Source organism: Monodon monoceros, unplaced genomic scaffold (assembly GCF_005190385.1).
Source record: "Monodon monoceros isolate NGI ecotype Baffin Bay Population unplaced genomic scaffold, NGI_Narwhal_1 Super_Scaffold_21, whole genome shotgun sequence".
Taxonomy (NCBI): domain Eukaryota; kingdom Metazoa; phylum Chordata; class Mammalia; order Artiodactyla; family Monodontidae; genus Monodon; species Monodon monoceros.
This window is the reverse complement of record NW_021703778.1, coordinates 56,439,772-56,459,729: the sequence shown is the minus strand read 5'-3', so window position 1 is coordinate 56,459,729 and position 19,958 is coordinate 56,439,772. Positions and strand designations below refer to the sequence as shown.

Genomic DNA, 19,958 nt, shown 5'->3' with positions numbered 1-19,958 from the left:
GAAAGGATCTAGAAATTTAAAAGTGGTTTCATTGGGATCATTGTTTGAATTCACAACGTTTTTTTAAATTTAAAATTTTTAAAGGAGAACTGAATGGAGCAAATGCCTTCTGTGGGGCATCAATCGTTGGGGTAAAAATGTGGAAAAGAATGGTAGAACCAAAACCTGGTTCTAAATTAAATTATTAGGTTTCTTTTCCTGCTCCTCTTCACTTTTTTAAAAGGTAGAAGTATACTTGTAATGATTCTAAAGTCAAGTAGTATAGAAGGACATGGTGAAAAGCTAAGAATCACAAAATATGCCTCTACCACCAAGTTTAGCTCCTCTACCACTGGAGACATTCAATCTGTTTTGTGTTTCTTCTGGTAGTTGCCTTCATGCCTCTCAATAGTATGTTTATACCACTGTTGCTTAATTTCTTAATTTTAAACATAATAGTTTTCAAGACTGATAAAAGGATTAAGCTTACATTTCCCACCTCCCTTCCCTCCCACCCTCTTTCTAGGATCATATCACTACTTTTGATTCCTCTATAGGCTTCCTTTACAATGTCTAATATATTTTCACCATTATTTCTTATCCCATTGGCTGTCAACAGTATTTCTTGTATCTCTAGTGTGTAATATGACAATATTAATACCACTATCCTTCCTTTTGACTCTCCTCCCTTCTCTTGGCCTTTGTCATCTGTGTTCTTACCTTATTAAGGTTGATAACACTTGCATTCTATTTTATAATCATTATTAATAGTCCTCTTAGCTTTATAGGTTGATATAGTTCACTGCAGATCACAGTGTATACTATGATTTCATTTTTTTAAATCGCTTTTTGTTTTTCTTGGTGTTTCTAATTATTTTTTCTCTTCATCCTTTTGGCCTCTATCATAACCACAATTATTTTAATGTCTCCCATCACATCAAGTATTCTATAGAGTCATCCTTTTACTCCAGAAAACTCCCCTGTAGGCAGGTCTCCTTGCTTCAGTCCGAACTTGTTGATTTCTTATCCTAATGCACAGTCATCATCTTGGGACTCAGCTGCTCTCCTGAACTGAATCCATTATTTTCTAGATTACATACATGGCAACCATTGCCTTTTGCCAGTGTCTTATGTCATATTCCCCAGAAGTGGGAACTTCCCTAGAAGTGGAAGTTCTTTATTTTTTAAAAATTTCATGGATAGTTTTATGTGTCATGAACATCTTTCTCCAGTCTGTGGCTTGCTTTGTCTTAGTTCGTGATATCTATTGATACATTCCTAGTTATATTTTAGAACTTAATTCAAACATACCTTTGTGAAAACTGAATATTCCCCTCCCCTACATCATGTTAAATGTTCCATTTTCTGAGACACAATAACCATTTCCATATAACACTGTTTTAGCGCTTAATCACAATACATTCTAATTGACTTCATTTATCCTTTCTTACAGGAAAATTATCTTATTTTGCTCCAGCACTTAGCCTAGTGCCTGGCCGTTTTAAGTGCCCAATAAATATTTTCTGAAAGAAACTATACCCTTGAGATATAGCCATTCCCATTCACCACATTCATCCCATATACCACTCTATAATGGTCAGGGTTCTTAATCACAAATTCATAATTGGCTCATTTAGGCGAAAATGGATTCACTGAAAGATTATCAGGTCACTTACAAAATTGTTAGAAAGGCTGGAGAAACAGTCTTGATGTAAATCTGGGAACAACCCCAGAAACGTGCTACAGCAATGGCCTGATGTGGATGCTGCTGCTGCTACCACTGCTGCCACCAACCACTGAACGCCAGGAGCCCGACTTTGATGTGACCACTGTTGTCCTACAAACTTGGCTACCTCTGCTACTACCTTCATTGGCAAATGGAAGTTCTGGGCAGAGCCTGTTTCTCCACGTTTCTCACTTCTGTAACCTAAGTCTTGTGCAGATGAATCTGATCTTTGTGGCTTAGGTCATATGACTGCATCCAAGCTGCAAAAGAGGAGGGAATTTGCAACTATCAGGAGGCAGGACTAGTGTAGAAAATTCCCCCAAATAGAGAAAAGATGACAGACAAGCACAAATATGATAGAGGCCATTATACCTTCCGGTGTGCTTCTGCAATACAACATTGCAATGTTGTCTACTTGAGGGTGCAAGAACTTCATGGAGCTTATGATTTCCTTACTCATTTTGATTTGACATGCCTGGAAGCATTAAAAGAGGATCTTAAACTATACAGCGGTAGTATACCCAAGTAAGTCAATAAATTGACACAGTGCTAATCTTTGAACTATTCATCATTTCTGGCTGACCCATCAAAATGCTCTTTTAGAAGTCACTCAGTTTTTATTCAGCTTCCATTGGATCCTGCAACATGGCACAACCAGGCAGTCAAAGGCAGGGAGTGAATATGTGAGGAGAGATAGGACTGAGAATTTGATTAATAATATCTTAAAATTGTAGAGCACTGTCGAGTTTCCAGTACACTTTCTCATTTATCTAATTTGAACCCCTCAACAACAATACACATATAAGTTGTCTGGTTTTTGCTTGTTTAAAAAAAAAAAAAAGGCTCAGGTTTCTCACACTGGTAGAGTTTATAGGTGAGCTAGGGGACAAGGCAAGAAATCTATGTGGTAATAGATACAGAGTTGCAGACATCAGTATGAACTCTTGTTTGATTTAATATAGAGAGCTACATCAGAAATATTTTTAGATATGTGTACATACACAGGTTAGTGTACACATAATTGCTTGCTCTGTGGCTGAGAGGGCCTAGAAGCAATGATACCCCAGTAGCAACAAGGCCCAGATCATAGCTTCTAATATCATTCTCCAATGAAATGAACCAGGACTCCCTGGAGAAATGGCTGATTCTAGGACTGTGGCAAGGAATAGACAAGATAGAATCTTGTAGTGCTAAAAAGAAAGTGCTTAAAAAATAAATAAAAAAACAAAACACACACAATGATGGGGCGGTATGTCAAATGGACACAGGTACCAACTGAAATCTCCCAACGGCCAAAGCTTGAACAATTTGAGCAGCAAAATAAAGCAGTATTAGATTATAATGCAGGGACTTCCCTGGTGGTCCAGTGGTTAAGAATCGCCTTCCAATGCAGGGGACATGAGTTCGATCCCCGGTCGGGAAACTAGGATCCCACATGCCGCATGGTGCAGCCAAAAAAAAAAAGTCAATTATAATGCAAAGTGTAAAATAAATATCCATGAGTCTACACTGATATAAATGAATGAATGAATAAGTGGGGAAGATGAGACAAATTGCCCACATAGAAGAATTCCAAGTTTATGGAGGTACTCTCCTCAAGGAGGTGGAGAACAACTCTCCACTCCTTAAGTGTGGGCTGCATATGGGACTGTGCTCAAGTGTATGGAAAGGGGCCCGAATTAGTTTGCTAGGGCTGCCATGACAAAATACCATAGACCGGGTGGCTTAAACAACAGAAATTTATTTTCTCAGAATTCTGGAGCCTAGAAGTCCAAAACCGAGGTGTCATCTATTTTGGTTTCTTCTGAGGTCTCTCTCCTTGGCTTACAGTTAGCTAACTTCTCCCTGTGTCCTCACACAGTCTTCCCCTTTATACATGTCTGTATCCTAATCTGTTTTCCTAAGGAAACCAGTCATATTGAATTAAGGTCCAATTGACCTCATTTTAACTTAACTACCTCTTTAAAGACACTATCTTAAAATACAGTTGTATTCTGAATTATTGGGGGTTAGAACTTCAACATATGAATTTTGAGGGGACACAATTCAGCCTACGACAGGGGAAAAGAATAGCTTTACAGTGAAAAAAACTTGACACTTCCTGAGCCAGATGATCAAGGTCAATGTCAATCATGATGTTACGTCAACGGTGTTGTCATGTTGATACTATGACCCTTGATATAATGTGGTGAAAATGGCATTTTACCTCTGTGGTTTTCCTCACAAAAACCTATAACCCCAGTCTAATCAAGACAAATCCCAACTGAGGGACATTCTACAAAATACTTGACTGGTACTACTCAAAATTCATGAAAAATATCCTTGTCATCAAAAACTAGGAAAGGGAGAAACTGTCAGCCAAGAAGATCTGAATGAGACATAATGACTAAATGTAATGTGGCATCCTGGAGGGATCCTGGAACGAAAAAGGACATGAGGTAAAAACTAAAGAAAAACTAAGGAAACCTGAATAAACATAGGTTTTAGTTAATGATACTATATCAACATCAGTTCAGTAATTGTAACAAACCTACCATACTAATGTAAGAAGCCAATAAGGCAAACTGATTTCTGGGTGTTTTAATCTGTTCAGGCTGCTGTAAAAAAATACCATAAACTATCGGGTGGCTTATAAACAATAGAAATTTATTTCTCACAGTTGTGGAGGCTAGGAAGTCCAAGATTAAGGTGCCAGCACATTCAGTGTCTGGTGAGAGCTGACTTCCTCATACATGACTGTTTTCTCACTGTATCGTTACATGGCAGAGGGGTGTGAGATCTTTGGGGGGGGGGTCTCTTTTATAAAAGGCACTAATCTCATTCATGAGGGCTCCACCCTCATGACTTAATCACCTCCCAAAGGCCCCACCTCCTACTATCATTCCCTTAAGGTTAGGGTTTCAACATATGAATTTGGGGGTGGCGGCATAAACATTCAGGCCATTGCACAGGGTATATGGAAACTCTGTATTATCTTTGCAGTTTTTCTATAAATCTAAAACTGTCTAAAACAAAATTTATTAAAAGACAAAACGGGGAGTTCCCTGGTGGCCTAGTGGTTGGGATTCCAGGTTTTCACTGCTGTGGCCTAGATTCAATCCCTGGTCGGGGAACTGAGATCCAACAAGCCCTGTGGCGTGGCCAAAAGAAAAAAAACAAAACAAAAAGCAAGGCTCATATTGGCTAAGAGGCTTGCCCCAGGTTAGCACTGGGACTAGCATCTAGGTCATTTGTTTCTAAGTCATTTTCACTACTGAGGGGCTTCCACCACTACTTCACGGAAGGGAGCTGTGTGTCAGTGGCTGTGGGAGGTACAGGATGAGAGTAGCTAATAAGTACTTACAATCCAGTAATTCTGGAAGACCGAGGCAGTATAAAGCACATGAGTGCTATGGATTCGAGCAGAAAGTATTTCACGATCTAGAACAATCAACTGATAGAAGGAGCTAGGTGCAGAGGCTGCTCCAATAGCAGGTGGTCAGCACACAAGCTAGAAAACTGGGAACAAAGGGCCAGAGATGAGAGATATTTTAGGAAACCCAAGATTAGAATCTAGAATTAGAGTAATAGGTACTGGGAATAAAAATAATAGTACCATTTGAGTTAAGTACTGTCCTTTTTATCCTCCTTGTCTGGGGAGACATAAAGTGTGGCTAGGCCTAAGCTCCCAAGTGAGAGGGAGTGAGGATAACTGGCTGGGGCTAGGGAATTGAAGGGGTGGGGATCCGGGAGTACCTGTCTGCCTTCCAAATTTCAAGTATTTTAGGTCAGTCTTCCTCTCTTCTTCACTCTGCTTTTTCTGCTTCAGAGCCTAGTTCCCTCTGGCTGTTCCTTTATATATCTTGCAATGATAAATGACCGCTCCTCAACTCCATATCATCATTTGGATCTCCTGATGAGCTATTTGGGGTTCCCACCCAAATGTCGCCTATGCCCATGGCTAGTCCTCTGAAACGTTAAATATTGGGATACGCAAATGCCAACGAATGTACTATAACCAGTAACACAGTACTTTGCCTCTGGCCTCTAGAATTACGCCAGTCTTACAGAATTAGAATTACTACTTTATATGACCATGCAGCATGGACTGCCCCTTCTCCTACCCTTGCAGCCACTCCTTGCAGTGAGTTCCCCCAGGCCAAGGACCATATTTCATTCACCTCCATCTTTACTGTCTTCAGTGCTACCACATGATAGACCCTCAATAGATTTTTTCTTCAATTTGAATAAAGCAATGACCACCCTACTAAAAATTGCTTTTTAGTTTTTCTCTCTCTTCCCTATTTAGTTTTTCTCCATTGTACATTGTTATGTGTTGAATTGTGTCCCCCTAAAACATGTTGAACTTCTAACCTCCACTACCTGTGAATGAGACTTTATTTGGAAATAGGGTCTGTGTAGATGATCAAGTTAAGATCAAGGCACTAGGGTGGACCCTAATCCAATATGACTGTGTCCTTAGAAAAAGGGGAAATTTGGACACAAGCACACATGCACACAGGGAGAACACCACGTGAAGATGAAGACAGAGATTGGGGTGATGCAGCCGAAGCCAAGGAACGCCAAAGATTGCTAGCAAAACTTTAGGATGTAGGAAAGAGGCATGGAGCAGATTCCCCCTTCCAGCTCCCAAAAGGAACTAACCCTCCCAACACCTTGTTCTGGGACTTCTAGCCTCCAGATCACCTAGTACATTACTGTCTAAAACACCCAGGTCATGGTACTTTATTATGGCCCTAGCAAATTAATACACTTATCACCTTCACCTTCTAACTTTATAATTGTCTATCTTCCAGACTAAAATGTAAGCTTCGTGGGGTCAGGGATTTTATCTGTTTTGTTTACTCTCGAATCCTCAACATGTAGAAGAGTTTCTGGTACACTGTAGCTCTCAATATTTGTTGAAAAAAGTAATATCCATGAATACTTTAGAGGAAAGGGATTGTTCACAATAACTTGGACACTGTTTTTATTTGGAAAACAACCTACATGAAAATATTCCCACTTATAAAGCAATAATTGAAAACATTATCAATTTAAAATAATATACAATATACTCTGGCTACTTTTTCGGAGGGGGAAATCTTAAACCCTCAGAAGTTGGTCCTATTGCTGGTTTCCCCAGTTTACCAATGACAGAGTGCTTGGGACCGTGAATATACATGGTTAAGGTAGGGAGGTCAGCCATCAGGGCTTCCTAGTTGTTTCTTCCACCTTTTTTTTTTTTGCTGTACGCGGGCCTCTCACTGCTGTGGCCTCTCCCGTTGCGCAGCACAGGCTCTGGACGCGCAGGCTCAGTGGCCATGGCTCACGGGCCCAGCCGCTCTGCGGCATGTGGGATCCTCCCGGACCAGGGCATGAACCCACGTCCCCTGCATCGGCAAGCAGACTCCCAACCACTGCGCTACCAGGGAAGCCCTCTTCCAGCTTTTAAGTCTGCTCTTCTGAAGGAGATAACGTAAGGTCCAGGGCAGAAAACCCTTCTCCCTTTCCTCATCCTTATTACCTTCCTCCTATCATGGGCCAAATATTTGAGTGGTTGAATGCATGTGTTCAGGTATTAGAAGAGAATAATTCTAGTGTCTTTTCTTCCCTCTGTCACTAGGGAAAACAAAACAAAACAAACCAAAAAACTTCGCTGACACCTGTAACACAACACCGTTTTAATTTTTTAGTTTTTTCTCAGTTTAGGGGAAGAAAATGTTTTCCTCCACCCTCCTAGGGTCCCTGGTTGGGCCTAAAAATTAAACTGACAGAAATAGATTAATGCAAGAAAAGCATGCTAATTCATAGTGTTTTACATGATACAGGAGCCTTCATAAGGAAATGAAGACCCAGATAAATGGTTAGCTTTTATATTGGGTTGAACAAAGAGAAGCAATTGTGGACAAGTGACTTAACAATGTGGGGAGGCTAAAGGAAGATAAGAACTATTTTAACAAGGTCTGTTTGTTTAGAATTCTCTTGGCCTTAACTTCTCTCCTTGATGATAAGAACGGTACTTTCCTTCAGATATTAGGGAGGACATCTTTCATATAGGAATTTCATCTTCTGCTTTTAAGAAAAAGAAGGAAGGTCATTATTTTTCTTGTATTTGATGTTTTGCAAGTGCCCCCAACTCAAAATAGTCAATATACCAAAGCAGCGTACCCTGGGGTGATACACCCTGCACCGCTTCATTGGCATACTCAGCATTTCTCAACAGTCCTAGGAGGTAGGTACTAGCTGGAGGATGAGAAAACAGAGTGGTTACCACCTTACACAAGGCACAAAGAAACTCTTAAATCTCAATCCAGTGCCTTTTCTGGTGTACTGCTGATAGCTGCGCAGGTTTTCTCTTTTAAAGAAAGGGTGGTATCCAAAAAGATGAAAGAGATTTACTTTCAGAATTGGAAGGTACAGAGCATTATGCAGGACTCTGTAGCTATTACCTCTGGCATGTCTGAGGAGACTGTGGGCAGTGAGCAAGGGGAGGAGAGGCCTGAGTTCCAGGGAGTGAGGACTGGCCCCAAGTGTCCCCCTCATCAATGATCTTCCTTCAAATACACACGCAGGATACACACACTACCAAGGGGGCCAGCCTTGAGAGACAGTTTTGATAAAAACCATCCCAGAGTCCCATGACTGGCACTGGGCACCACTTAAGAGTTCAAAGAAATAAGGAAAGATGAGCACACTAAAGAGGCTGGGATGAAAAAATGGAGATTAGCTAAACTGGAATGAAAGTGTGGGTGGGGAAGAGGTAGAGGGTGAAGACGGCATCAGGGTGGGGTGGAAAGATCACATTCTTGGGCTTGAAGTGCAAGGATAACAGCGATTAGATAGAGAAAGAGGGCTGGGGCAGAAGGTGAGTGGCACCGTTATGAAGGCGCAGGCCTAGGATAGAAGGAGGCTCTAGGGCCGCCCCCCGGGGGCATCTTGTTACCAGGTGCACTTAAATTTCTATAGCTTAAAACAGGCCCCTACGCTCTGGCTTCACGAAACGACCCTACGGCAGATGCCGAGGTGTTCAGGGTGACCTTGGTGATTCTTTCTCTCAGATTATCCGTCCTCGCTCACTCCCAGACGTGTACTGCTAATAAGGTTCTTCTGGAATTCTAAGTTATTCCATGGCCTTCCAAGAAGCTTCTCCCCCTATCCGTTCCCTACAAATGTTTGGAAGCACAGGAAAAGCAGCCTGCAGACTCCCATTCACCTGGACACCCTGAGTGACACCGCTATCGCTGCCCCTCTCGGGGGCTGGGCTATTCTGCACGGTCCAGGGCTCGCTTGGGGCCTGGGGCATCCCGGGGGCGGTGTGCGGCCAGTGGGTGTCCTGGGGCGGGCTTCTGGGCCTCGGCAGCGCGGGAGGAGGCAGCGGCGACGCTGGCTGACAGGCTGATGATGCCCGGTGCCCGCAGCCGATGGGAGGCAGCGTGAGCCCGACAGAACCCGGAGCAGCCGCGGTGGCAGCGCTGGAGCGCAGCCTCCTCCCGCTCCCACAATGCACAGGGCGAGGGCGGCGGCGGCGGCGGCAGCGGCAGCAGCATCACCGGCTGTAGGGTTGGCAGCGGCGGCAACCCCGAGGACCCCGGGCACGCCGAGCGCGCGACACTGCTCGCGGCGAGCCCGGGAGTGATGGCGAGGCCCTCGCTGGCCGCCCGCGGCTGAGACGCCCCACCCCACCCCGCCCCGCCCGGAGCGGCCCGCCCCGCCTGGCCCTGCCCTGCTCCCTGCCGGCTGCAGCCCCGGCGTTTCCTAGTCGGCGCGGGCAGCCGCCCAGAAGAGGTGCGGCCTCCGCACAGGCTGGGGGCGTCGGCGCCGCGGGGCCCGCCATGGCCGCGTCGGAGCTCTACACAAAGGTAAGGCGCCCCATGAGCCGCGCCTTGGGGAGGGGGCCGCGCGGCCCGGCGCCGCCAGCTGTCAGGCCGGGGAGGGGCCGGGGCGCGGGGACCCGGTCCGGCCCCTCCGGCACCACCCCCTTTCCGAGCATTTCGAAATCCTCTGCCTTGCCCGCCGGTCGCCCGCAGAGGCACCTCCCTTGTTCGGGCGTTGATGGTTAAGGCGGCGGAGGGAGGCCTGCCTCGGGGTGCCTCTGTGGCCCCTGCCACCCTTCTTGGCCTGGGAGCAGTGCGGGTTTTTAAGTGGAAAGCGGGTCTGTGTGGCTTTAGTAGGGCGAGCCTGGGCCAGGATTGCTCAGCCCTCCGTCTTGCTTTAGGAAAAATCCTGGCTGGTGGGAGATCCTAGATCTGACAGATTAGATGGTCGGTCCCTCCCCTGGGGACACGCGCTTAAAATAACGTCTGGTGTTGGTATGCGGTGCCACTTCTACCGCCACCCAACCTTTCTGTGAGGTATGGAATCTTGCAAAAGGTCGCCAGTCGATTTTCACCTTTAGGTGCCCGGTTTCCGATTGCTACCCTGTGGTGGAGAGCCCCTGGGGAAGATGCAGACGAATAAATGCGAGCTGATTCACTGGGATGGTCGGTACTCATTTGTCGCTGGGAGTTTGCAATCTGCATGTAATCCCTTAGAGCCTTGTTAGGCTCCATGTCTTCACTATCCTCTGGGGTGAGCCTTTTCCTTCTGGGTTTTGTTTAAGGGAAGTGGCAGCCTTTCCTTCTTTCCTGGGGCTGGTAATCTCTGAATGGCATATTTTGGAGAACTGTCCCTTCAAGACAGTGTGTGGTGCCCTTTGTGACTGTGTGTAGTCATGGCATTTTATACTATCACTCCTGTGTAGGTAGATGTTTTGCCAGCTGTTAATTACCTCTAATTCCAGTTAACAGAATTACCTTAACTTTTTGAGTTTGCATCTGCAGCCAAGTCTACATTTAAGGTCTCAGAATCACTGCTTCCAAATATGACCCAAGTAAGCCCAGGGCTCAAGTTGCAGCATGTTATAAAAGGAAGAGGTCTGGACCCGCCATCAAGAGAACTGGATTCTAGCCCTTGATTCTAGCCGGGGCCTTTTCACTTACTGTGTGACCTTGGGCAAATCACTTAACCTCTCTGTGCTTTAGTTTCCTCATCTGTAAATGGAGTTAATTATACCTGCCCTACATCTCTTACAAGGTTGTTGTTGTGAGGATCAAACAGTAATACATGGGAATGCTTTTCGTAACCTGTGAATTTCTCTACAAATATGAGGTATATTTCTTCAACCATGAAATGAGTTTGCATGAAACATTTCCTGGGACCTCTCTCTTTCCAGCTTCAGATTTGAGGACTACACAATGAAACTTCTCTCTAAACCTGGTAATTCTTTAGGCATTGTAGATACCTAATGTATGATTGAATGCAATTGGAAATTGATCCAAAGTTACTTTATAAACAAACATTTATATAAAGCTAACTATGTGCCAGGTACAGTTTTAAGTGCTTTACAAATATTAACTCATTTAATCCTCATAATAAACGTATGAGGTGGGCACTAAGAAATATCAGAGTCATTTTCACAAGAAGAGATATGGTCTGTAAATATTCCTTAGTTACTTTGTATAGACCCCATTCTTCACTGCCTGAGGAGTCCATCCTTCAGCTGCCTGACTAATTGTAGGCTGCTTAACTAGACACTGGTTGGATAATACGTTGCTCTTGGGTTTTGGGTCTGCTTTTTTCTCCCAAAATAATTGGCAAGAAAAAAATTTATAAGATCCTGTGATTTTTAAAATTGTAAGGTTTGGGGTGGGCTTTGGGCATAATCACAATCTGTTTTAAAATTCACCCTCTAGTCATTGTAAAGACAAACTGGTTTAGACATCAGTAGGGAAGTTGAGCTTAAGTTGCCTTCTCCTAAATGCATTTATACCTAAGGATAATCTGGTTACTTGGTTTGTTTGTTGGCTCATTCTTTTTGTGAATGGACCTTAGCTTAATGGCGGACAAAAATATTTATTGAGCACCTCCTGGGTGCCAGGTACTCTGCTTAATGTTGAGAGGTTCTAACATAAACAAGACACAGTCCTTTCCCTCGAAGGGTTTACAGTCTGCTTCTTATATTCTTTGCCCGCTTTGAATCTTCAAGGGCATAAATAACCTGCTGTTACCTCAGCAGCAGTCAGACAGCTGGTATGGTATTTATTTGTAGAAGTTAGGGCAGAGGTTGGGACATGAGAAGGTTGGAATGATTCTAGAGATAAAAGCTTGGGTAGTGATTTTTAGAGGACGAGGGAAATCATTAGAGGAATATAAATGGATATTAAACACAAGGATTAGACTTCCCTGGTGGTGCAGTGGTTAAGAATCCACCTGCCAATGCAAGGGACACAGGTTTGAGCCCTGGTCTAGGAAGATCCCACATGGTGGAGCAACTAAGCCCGTGTGCCACAACTACTGAGCCCACGTGCCACAACTACTGAACCCGTGTGCCACAACTACTGAAGCCCGTGCACCTAGAGCCCGCGCTCCGCAACAAGAGAAGCCACCGCAATGAGAAGCCCACGCACTGCAATGAAGAGTAGTCCTCGCTCGCCACAACTAGAGAAAGCCCTCATGCAGCAACGAAGACTCAGCGCAGCCAAAGATAAAATAAATAAATAAAATTTTAAAAAAATTGTATATAAACACAAGGATTTTCCCCTTGCAGAGGATTATAGGGAAGGAAATTCTGGGGGTAGACTACAAGGAAAGATATAATAGTGACATGCCATAATTATGGTATTCAACATAGTGGTTAAATTTGAAAAGTGCCCTTTTCAAAATGTCATTCAGAGCTTAAAGGCAGATTTTGATGTGTGATAGAAATCAGCTCCTATTACAGTGAAAGACAAAAGACCATTCAGTTTATTCTTTTTAGCTAAAATGATAATGGTTTTGTCACAGCAATTTAGCAGGGCTTCCCTTTTGTAAATTTTTCCAGCAGTATAAACATTTTAAAGGCAATAGCTGGGTTACTAGGATATAACATTTCTGGAAACTAACATTTTGGTTAAAACATGTTTGTTGATTGTTAAAATAACAGCTTTATTGAGGTATAATTCACATAATGTACAATTCACCAATTTAAAATGTACAATTCAAAGGTTTTTAGTATAATCACAGAGTTGTGTGTTGATTTATTTTTAGATCCACCTGACTCGTTCCTGAAAGAATTGAAGGTGGTTGTGACATCTTATTGTTTCTGGTTTTGAAAATATTTGCTGGTCTTGACTTTGCAGTGGGTGTCTGAATGATGACATCACTTGTAGCTACTTTCAGCAACTTCAAAGGATTCAGCATTTGTGGAGCAGGGTTTATTAATTAGACCTGGATGGATCACCGATAGCAATAAAATGGCATCCTAGTCATCCTCACATGAAGTTCCCAGACACCATGGGTACCACATAAATGCTGTAGAATGGCCAAGATTACCTGAAGTTTAATTAGGAGTCCCATAGTATGTCAGGATGCTGAATTTTCTAACAGTACAGAAACAGTCTAAAACCCTCACTCCAGAAGCCAAGTACACTTTCCTTAGGTGAAACAACTATTAGGCCAGTAGATTGTATATCTGTAATCTTCCTTTCCCACCATATTTCCTCATACCTACTGAAGCTGCATGGACTAGATTTTTTCTGGGATAGTCCCAATTTTATATTCTATGCCATTGTCCCTTTAAATCATCAATCCTGGAAATTCTAATATTTTGGTGTTGAAATTGCATTTCTTAGACTGCTTCCAGCCTCTTAAAGCAGAACAGAAATCTCTGATCATGTTCCCTGATTTGGGCTTTGGCAAGTACATTCACTTTTCTTAAATCTCCTGTCATGCTCCTCCTATCTGTATTTCTTCCTGATGTCCTTTGGCCTGTTAATGGCTCTGCTATTTTCCTAGTCCCTCATGCTGGAAACCTCTGTATCTTTTTCTTTGTCTCATATTCTACTTCTTCTTTACCAATTCTAATTTTACTTGACATCCAGCTGACAGTTCTCTGTCTTAATGACCTGTACACATTTCTATCTTATTATAGTTATCTGTATATATGTAAGCCACTCCCACAATACTGTAAGCCCCCTGAGATGCTGGTCAGGGTTTGTTTACCTCCTGTAGAGCCTATCACAATGTCTTCCACATAGTAGGTGTTCATTAAATATTTGTTGGGTGGATTAAAAACAATTTAAACAGGAGAGAAACAGAAAATAATGGTTTGGGAGGATTAGTCCACTTGTAGGAATGAAGCAGGGTGTAATGGAGTGGTTAAACAAGTAAGCACATTTTCAGGCATGATGAACGGGGTGAGTAATAAAGAGAGCTGGGAGCCAGGGAGACCAAGGAAAATGTGGTAGGAAGCAAAATGGAAAGTGATGAAAGTCTGGTAGATTGAAGTGCAGGCAGAAAGTGTGAGAGACAGGTCTCTGTGATGGAGTAGATACAGGAAGAGAGGGAGAGGGAATAGTGTAAGTTAACACCAGTGGCCCTAGCTTTGGAAACTGGAAGTTAATTCTCATTATATCATGCATTTTTGCTGACTCTGGAATTTGTAAGTGGCTCAGAAATACTTCTTTAGACTGTTTGAGCAAAGCAGAATGGTTGTGATCTCCTCTTGAAATTTGTTACTGTTTCTTGAAGTGTGACAGTTCGGTGTATTGCCCAGTGGCTAAAAGATTACAAAAAAAGTTATAATTTTAATGAGAGTTGCTACTGCCACATAAACAGGTTAATTCTTCCTGGTGCTTTTAGCTTTTTGAAGTAAGGGGATACTGGAGGAAGGTCTGAATGGGGTTCTGGGGATTTAACTTCAACCTCCAAAAGGTTGAGGTGGAGTGGGGGGGATAACTTTCCTATAGGAGACTGTGGGAGAGAAGAGTAATTTAGCTTTTGTGTTCTTCACTTTATCATGAATTTTGCCTCCATCAGGAGAATCTAGGGGCACATGGCCCACTAGAGGATGGATTGGACTTATCTGTCTCCACTTTAGGTAATTCCTCACGAACTATGAGGTATTATCAGAAGTATAAACTCCTGGCTGATCTATGGAATGAGGTCTGGCCCTAGGTGAAATATTGTGTGGGCGACACCACTCCACCCCACCAGGCGTGTCCTGTCCTACAGTAGTTTTCGCAGACTTTCTCCATTTGTCTACCTGGGGAGGTTGTCCTCTCCCTTCCCTCTGGCTCCTGCCTCTGTATCTCTGTCTCTCTCTAATCAACTTTATTGAGGTATAATTTACATTTAATAAAATTCACTCATTTGGGACTTCCCTGGTGGTCCAGTGGTTAAGACTCCATGCTCCCAATGCAGGGGGCCTGGGTTCGATCCCTGGTCAGGGAACTAGATCCCGTGTACCACAACCAAAACCCCATATGCCACAACTAAGACCTGGCGCAGCCAAATAAATAAATATTTTTTAAAAATCACTAATTTTAAGTGCATAGTTTAATGAATTTTGATAAATATATTCTGTCATGTAATCACCATCACAAACAAGATATAGAACGTTTCTATCACCCTCAAAAGTTCGTTGGTGCTTAGCTCCTTCTCTTCCCCAGTTTATTCAGAGAGTTTACTGGAGTTGGCTTGCCCGCTGGGGCAGAGGAAAGAGTTGTTTGTTTTCATAAGTGTATGTTATGATTCCACCTTAGCTCAACCAATGTTGATAACTGAATATAGAGACTTGACCTTGGGTGTGACTCCCATGGAGTTTCACTGACAGTGGGAAGTGGGAATAGTTGGAAAGGAGTTTAAGTGGTTTATTTAATCTTTTCTTCACACACTTACCACCTTACCTTTACTAATGGTGTCTGCTTTTGATGCCTTGTTTCCTTAGGTCCTTAGTGTGCTAAAATGCCCTTTAGTCAATTCTGCCCTTTAACAGTTCTCCTGCCTCATCTACCTTGGTAGTAATGTCCATCTGGGTTCGTGCTGATAGAGATTTTAAAACTTTGCAGAAACTTATCCCCGGCTTCTTCATGCCTCAGTCTCCACTTCGCTTCAAAGCCCTTCTCAGTTGAAAGTCTCCTTAACCAGCTGCCATTTGCCTTAAACATCTCCATGTACCACAGAGGCTTTTTGCCAATTATAGAACTTAGGGATGATGTAATTATGCTTTAGTTTCAAAATAATGGCTGCAAACTTGGTTGAAATCAAGGAAAAAGTGCGTTATCCACTCCTAAGTGTTCATGAAGATCGTCTATCTACCTCCTTTGGCCCGATGTCATGCTGTGTTCAAAAATGTGAGCACAGGGACTTCCCTGGCGGTCCAGTGATTATGATTAAGACTCTGCCCTTCCACTGCAGGGAGCGGGGGTTCGATCCCTGGTTGGGGAACTAAGATCCCACATGCCACACGGCATGGCCAAAAAGTTAAAAAAAAAAAAATGTGAGCACAGTGCTGGACTGGAGGGAGATGGGACATTAAAAAAAGACAAGTTTTGTCTCTCTTTAGTCACTTACACAAAAACATGCATTGTCCTGGCCAGGAATCCTGTGTATGTGCTTGGAGTTTCCTCTTTTTTTTTTTTGTATATTTATTTTTGTCTGTTTTGGGTCTTCGTTGCGGCACGTGGGCTTTCTCTAGTTGCGACTAGTGGGGGCTACTCTTCGTTGTGGTGTGCGGGCTTCTCACTCTGGTGGCTTCTCTTGTTGTGGAGCACGGGCTCTAGGCACACGGGTAGCAGTTGTGGCACATGAGCTCAGTAGTTGTGGCACATGGGCTCAGTAGTTGTGGCGCACGGGCTTAGTTGCTCCGCGGCATGTGGGATCTTCCCAGACCAGGGCTCGAACCCGTGTCCCCTGCATTGGCAGGCAGATTCTTAACCACTGCACCACCAGAGAAGTCCTTGGTTTCCTCTTGATAAATACATTCTGAAGGAATTTCAGAATGAGAGAAATAAAATGATCAGGGCAGTGAGGAGGCTAGACAGATTAAAAGGACAGACTTCAGAAAGATGAAGGTGAAGTGGGAAAATGGCAAAGTATTTATTTAACACCAAGATTAGAAGTTTATAACATCAAATCCCAGTTTAGTAAGGATACTTGTTAGTTCTTTAAATAAATAAATATGTCATTTAAAATGAATTTCTACTCTAACCATTGTTTTACACATATGAAACTCATTATCTCAAGTTATGATACCAGCTAAGATGTGGTAGATAAATAGAAAGGGTCTGGCTAATTCATGGATCATAGTTCTGATACACCGACTTTCCGAACCTCTCTTTGACAGTGTTAAACAATTTACCAGCCAGAGCTGTTTTAGTTGAAAGTGATGGAAACCCAACTCAAAGCCAAAAAGCATTTTATTTGCTTAGATGCCCTGAAAGCCCAGGCATGGCTAGATTCAAGACTCTGACATGGTACCTCTGGGGCTCTCTGTCACTGGCTTTCGTGTCAGACTGCTATTTAATATTGCTTTCATCCTCAGGACAGCTCTTTTCAGGGTCAGTGGCACCTGCAGACCACATGGTCTAGCTCTGGGCCTGGAGGAAGAGAGCCTGGTAGAGGAATTCTGGTTGTCCTTGCTTGTGGTTGTGTGCCGAGGAGGTGGTGGGAGGGAGACCGTGAGCAGTCCAGTCTTGCTCATCTCAGAGGCCAGAGAGAGGATGGGGCATCCTGACTGATAGTCGTACTCAGACCTGGTGGGGTGGCTGAAAACTGTTCCCCATCAGAAGGAATAGTGCTAGAGAGACAGAACAAAACAGCTACCCTCAACCAATGTCCACTATGAATCAGTCACCAAAAGTGACAAAGTGACTGAGTTCTGCCTCTCCTTTTCTGATTTTTGAGAAGATGAATAGGAGGGTTTTGACTAGGAGGACATTGGATATCTTTCCCCTAGAGAATCATTTTTAATTAAAAAAAAAAAGGCCATGGAGAATCAAGTGCAAATGTTGATAAAAGCATATGAGGGGCAGATAAATTAGGAGTATGGGATTAACAGATACACACTACTATATATAAAATAGGTAAGCAGCAAGGATTTATTGCATAGCACGGGAATTATATTTATAACAACCTATAATGGAAAATAATCTGGAAAAAAAATAGAACTGAATCACTTTGCTGTACACCTGAAACTAGCACAATATTGTAAATCAACTGTACTTCAACTAAAACAAAAAAAGCATATCAGAGATAGATGATTTAAAAAGTATTTTTATTCAGTCTTATTTAGGGGGCTCTGAACCGTATGTAACCTTCCCTTCTGATCTCTTTCTGCCATATTTCCTCAGCATTTTATTTTCCTTTATTTTCTTCACATCCTTGTATGCAAACATTATTCTCTTACCCCATTTTCACCCAAGGATAAGTTGCAAAATTTCTTATTTCCCCCTTTTGACTGTTCAGATCATCCATTATTCATCTACAGTGTTCTAACCTTTTTTTTTGCTCTCTTACTTTCCACCATGTCATCTACTTCTTGATCCTGTACTACTGACTGTAGTTCATGTACCCACTCCTAATGCTCTCTTGTGCTTTGTTATAACCAAATTTCTTATGGAGTGAATTATTTAGTAATTTAGGTTGAGGAGGGTACTTCATTTCCTCAAAGCTTTGTATTCTTGCTTTGTTACCATTCCCTGAATCTGACATCACCAAGTAGAAGTAATTTTGTGTGAGTTTACATAAATCATTTTCTGTGTATGTGAGTGTGTATGTGTTTCAAACAAACACTTTTGTGTTAGACTAGTTTTGACTAGTTAGACTAGACTAGTTAGAACTTAGTTTTTCATCTTATCATACTGGAGTGATTACAATAAGATAATCAGCTATTCCCTTAAGGATACGAGCTCACTTTAAAACATTTTTATAGCAGTACTTAAAAAACGTTTAAACAGATTTGGTCTCTCTATGCTCAAGCTGAAAAAAATCTTCTAATTTGATAAGCATCATGCTCAGTTTGGGAGCAGAACTGCTAGAGATATTTTCCATAAAATTAGGAAAAGTATATCTTAATAATAAGAAATTTGGGTCAAAACCTGGGCTAAACTTTCATCAATTCAGAATGTGTATTCGTTAAATCTTATTTTAGAAATGGAAAGTTAAACCCACTAGAGTTAATATTGTATTTTAACCCAATCTTCACGCTTATACTCATTTTCTTCATTCTAACCAAGATTTCTCAACCTCTGCACTATTCTTTTTTTCTGGGGGCTTGTCCTGCATGTTGTAGGATATTTAGCCTCATCTCTAACCTTTATCTGCTCGATCCAGTAGCGTCCTCCACCCCTAGTTGTGACAGCCAATCCGTATTGTCTACAGACTGCCAAATGTTCTCTGGGGAGCAGTCCCCCATCCCCCTGCCCCTGCTTGAGGACCACTGCCCTAGATCTTAAGACTTAGATTAGGGTAAGAAAAAGTGGGAAAGAGTTAAAAATAAAAATGGAGATTAATTGGAAAAACTTTTAAAAAATTGCCTTTTCAGGGAACTTCCCTGGTGGTGCAGTGGTTAAGGGTCCGCCTGACAATGCAGGGGACAGGGGTTCGATCCCTGGTCCAGGAAGTTCCCACATGCCGCGGAGCGACTGGGCCCATTTGCCACAACTACTGAGCCCGCGCTGTAGAGCCCATGCTCCACAACAAGAGAGGCCACCGCAGTGAGAAGCCCGCGCACCGCAACGAAGGGTAGCCCTGCTCGCCCCAACTAGAGAAAGCCCACGCGCAGCAACGAAGACCCAACGCAGCCGAAAAATTAAAAAAAATTTTTTTTAAATTGCCTTTTCAGTAATATCTCTTCTGCTTATAGGAATGATATATTGTAGACAATTTGGAGAATACAGAAACATAAAAAGGGGGCTTCCCTGGTGGCGCAGTGGTTAAGAATCGGCCTGCCAATGCAGGGGACACAGGTTTGAGCCCTGGTCCGGGAAGATCCCACATGCCACAGGGCAACTAAGCCTGTGTGCCACAACTACTGAGCCTGTGCTCTAGAGCCCGTGAGCCACAACTACTGAGCCCACATGCTGCAACTACTAAGCCCACGCACCTAGAGCCTGTGCTCCACAAGAGAAGCCACGGCAATGAGAAGCCTGCGCACCACAACGAAGAGTAGCCCCCACTCGCCGCAACTAGAGAAAACCTGCATGCAGCAACAAAGACCCAACACAGCCGAAAATAAATAAATAAAATTAAAAAAATAAAAAAGAAACATGTAAAGGAAGAAAATTAAAAAAAAACTGCCATCCAGAGATGATTATTTTCAACCATTAATTTACTTCAAGTCTTTTATCTATATTCATAATGTTAATTTTTATGATTTTTAAGCTTAATATGTATTGTGATAATTTTTATGTTATAGAATATTCTTTTTTTTTAATGAAAAAAACTTTTTTTAGGCTGCGCCATGCGGCATGTG

The 19,958-nt window shown here is 42.8% G+C and overlaps 1 protein-coding gene across 5 annotated transcripts in view; it reads left to right on the top strand.

Annotated features, from left to right (window-relative positions):
- Positions 1 to 9,387: 9,387 nt before the first annotated feature.
- Positions 9,388 to 19,958, top strand: part of MYO5A (myosin VA) — a 187,159-nt gene continuing 176,588 nt past the window's right edge. For all 5 annotated transcript variants that reach the window (XM_029236767.1, XM_029236768.1, XM_029236772.1 and 2 more), the window contains exon 1: positions 9,388 to 9,546. In XM_029236767.1, coding sequence (XP_029092600.1) covers positions 9,520 to 9,546 — 27 coding nt within the window. In that variant the 5' untranslated portion in view covers positions 9,388 to 9,519. The remainder of the gene's footprint in view (positions 9,547 to 19,958) is intronic.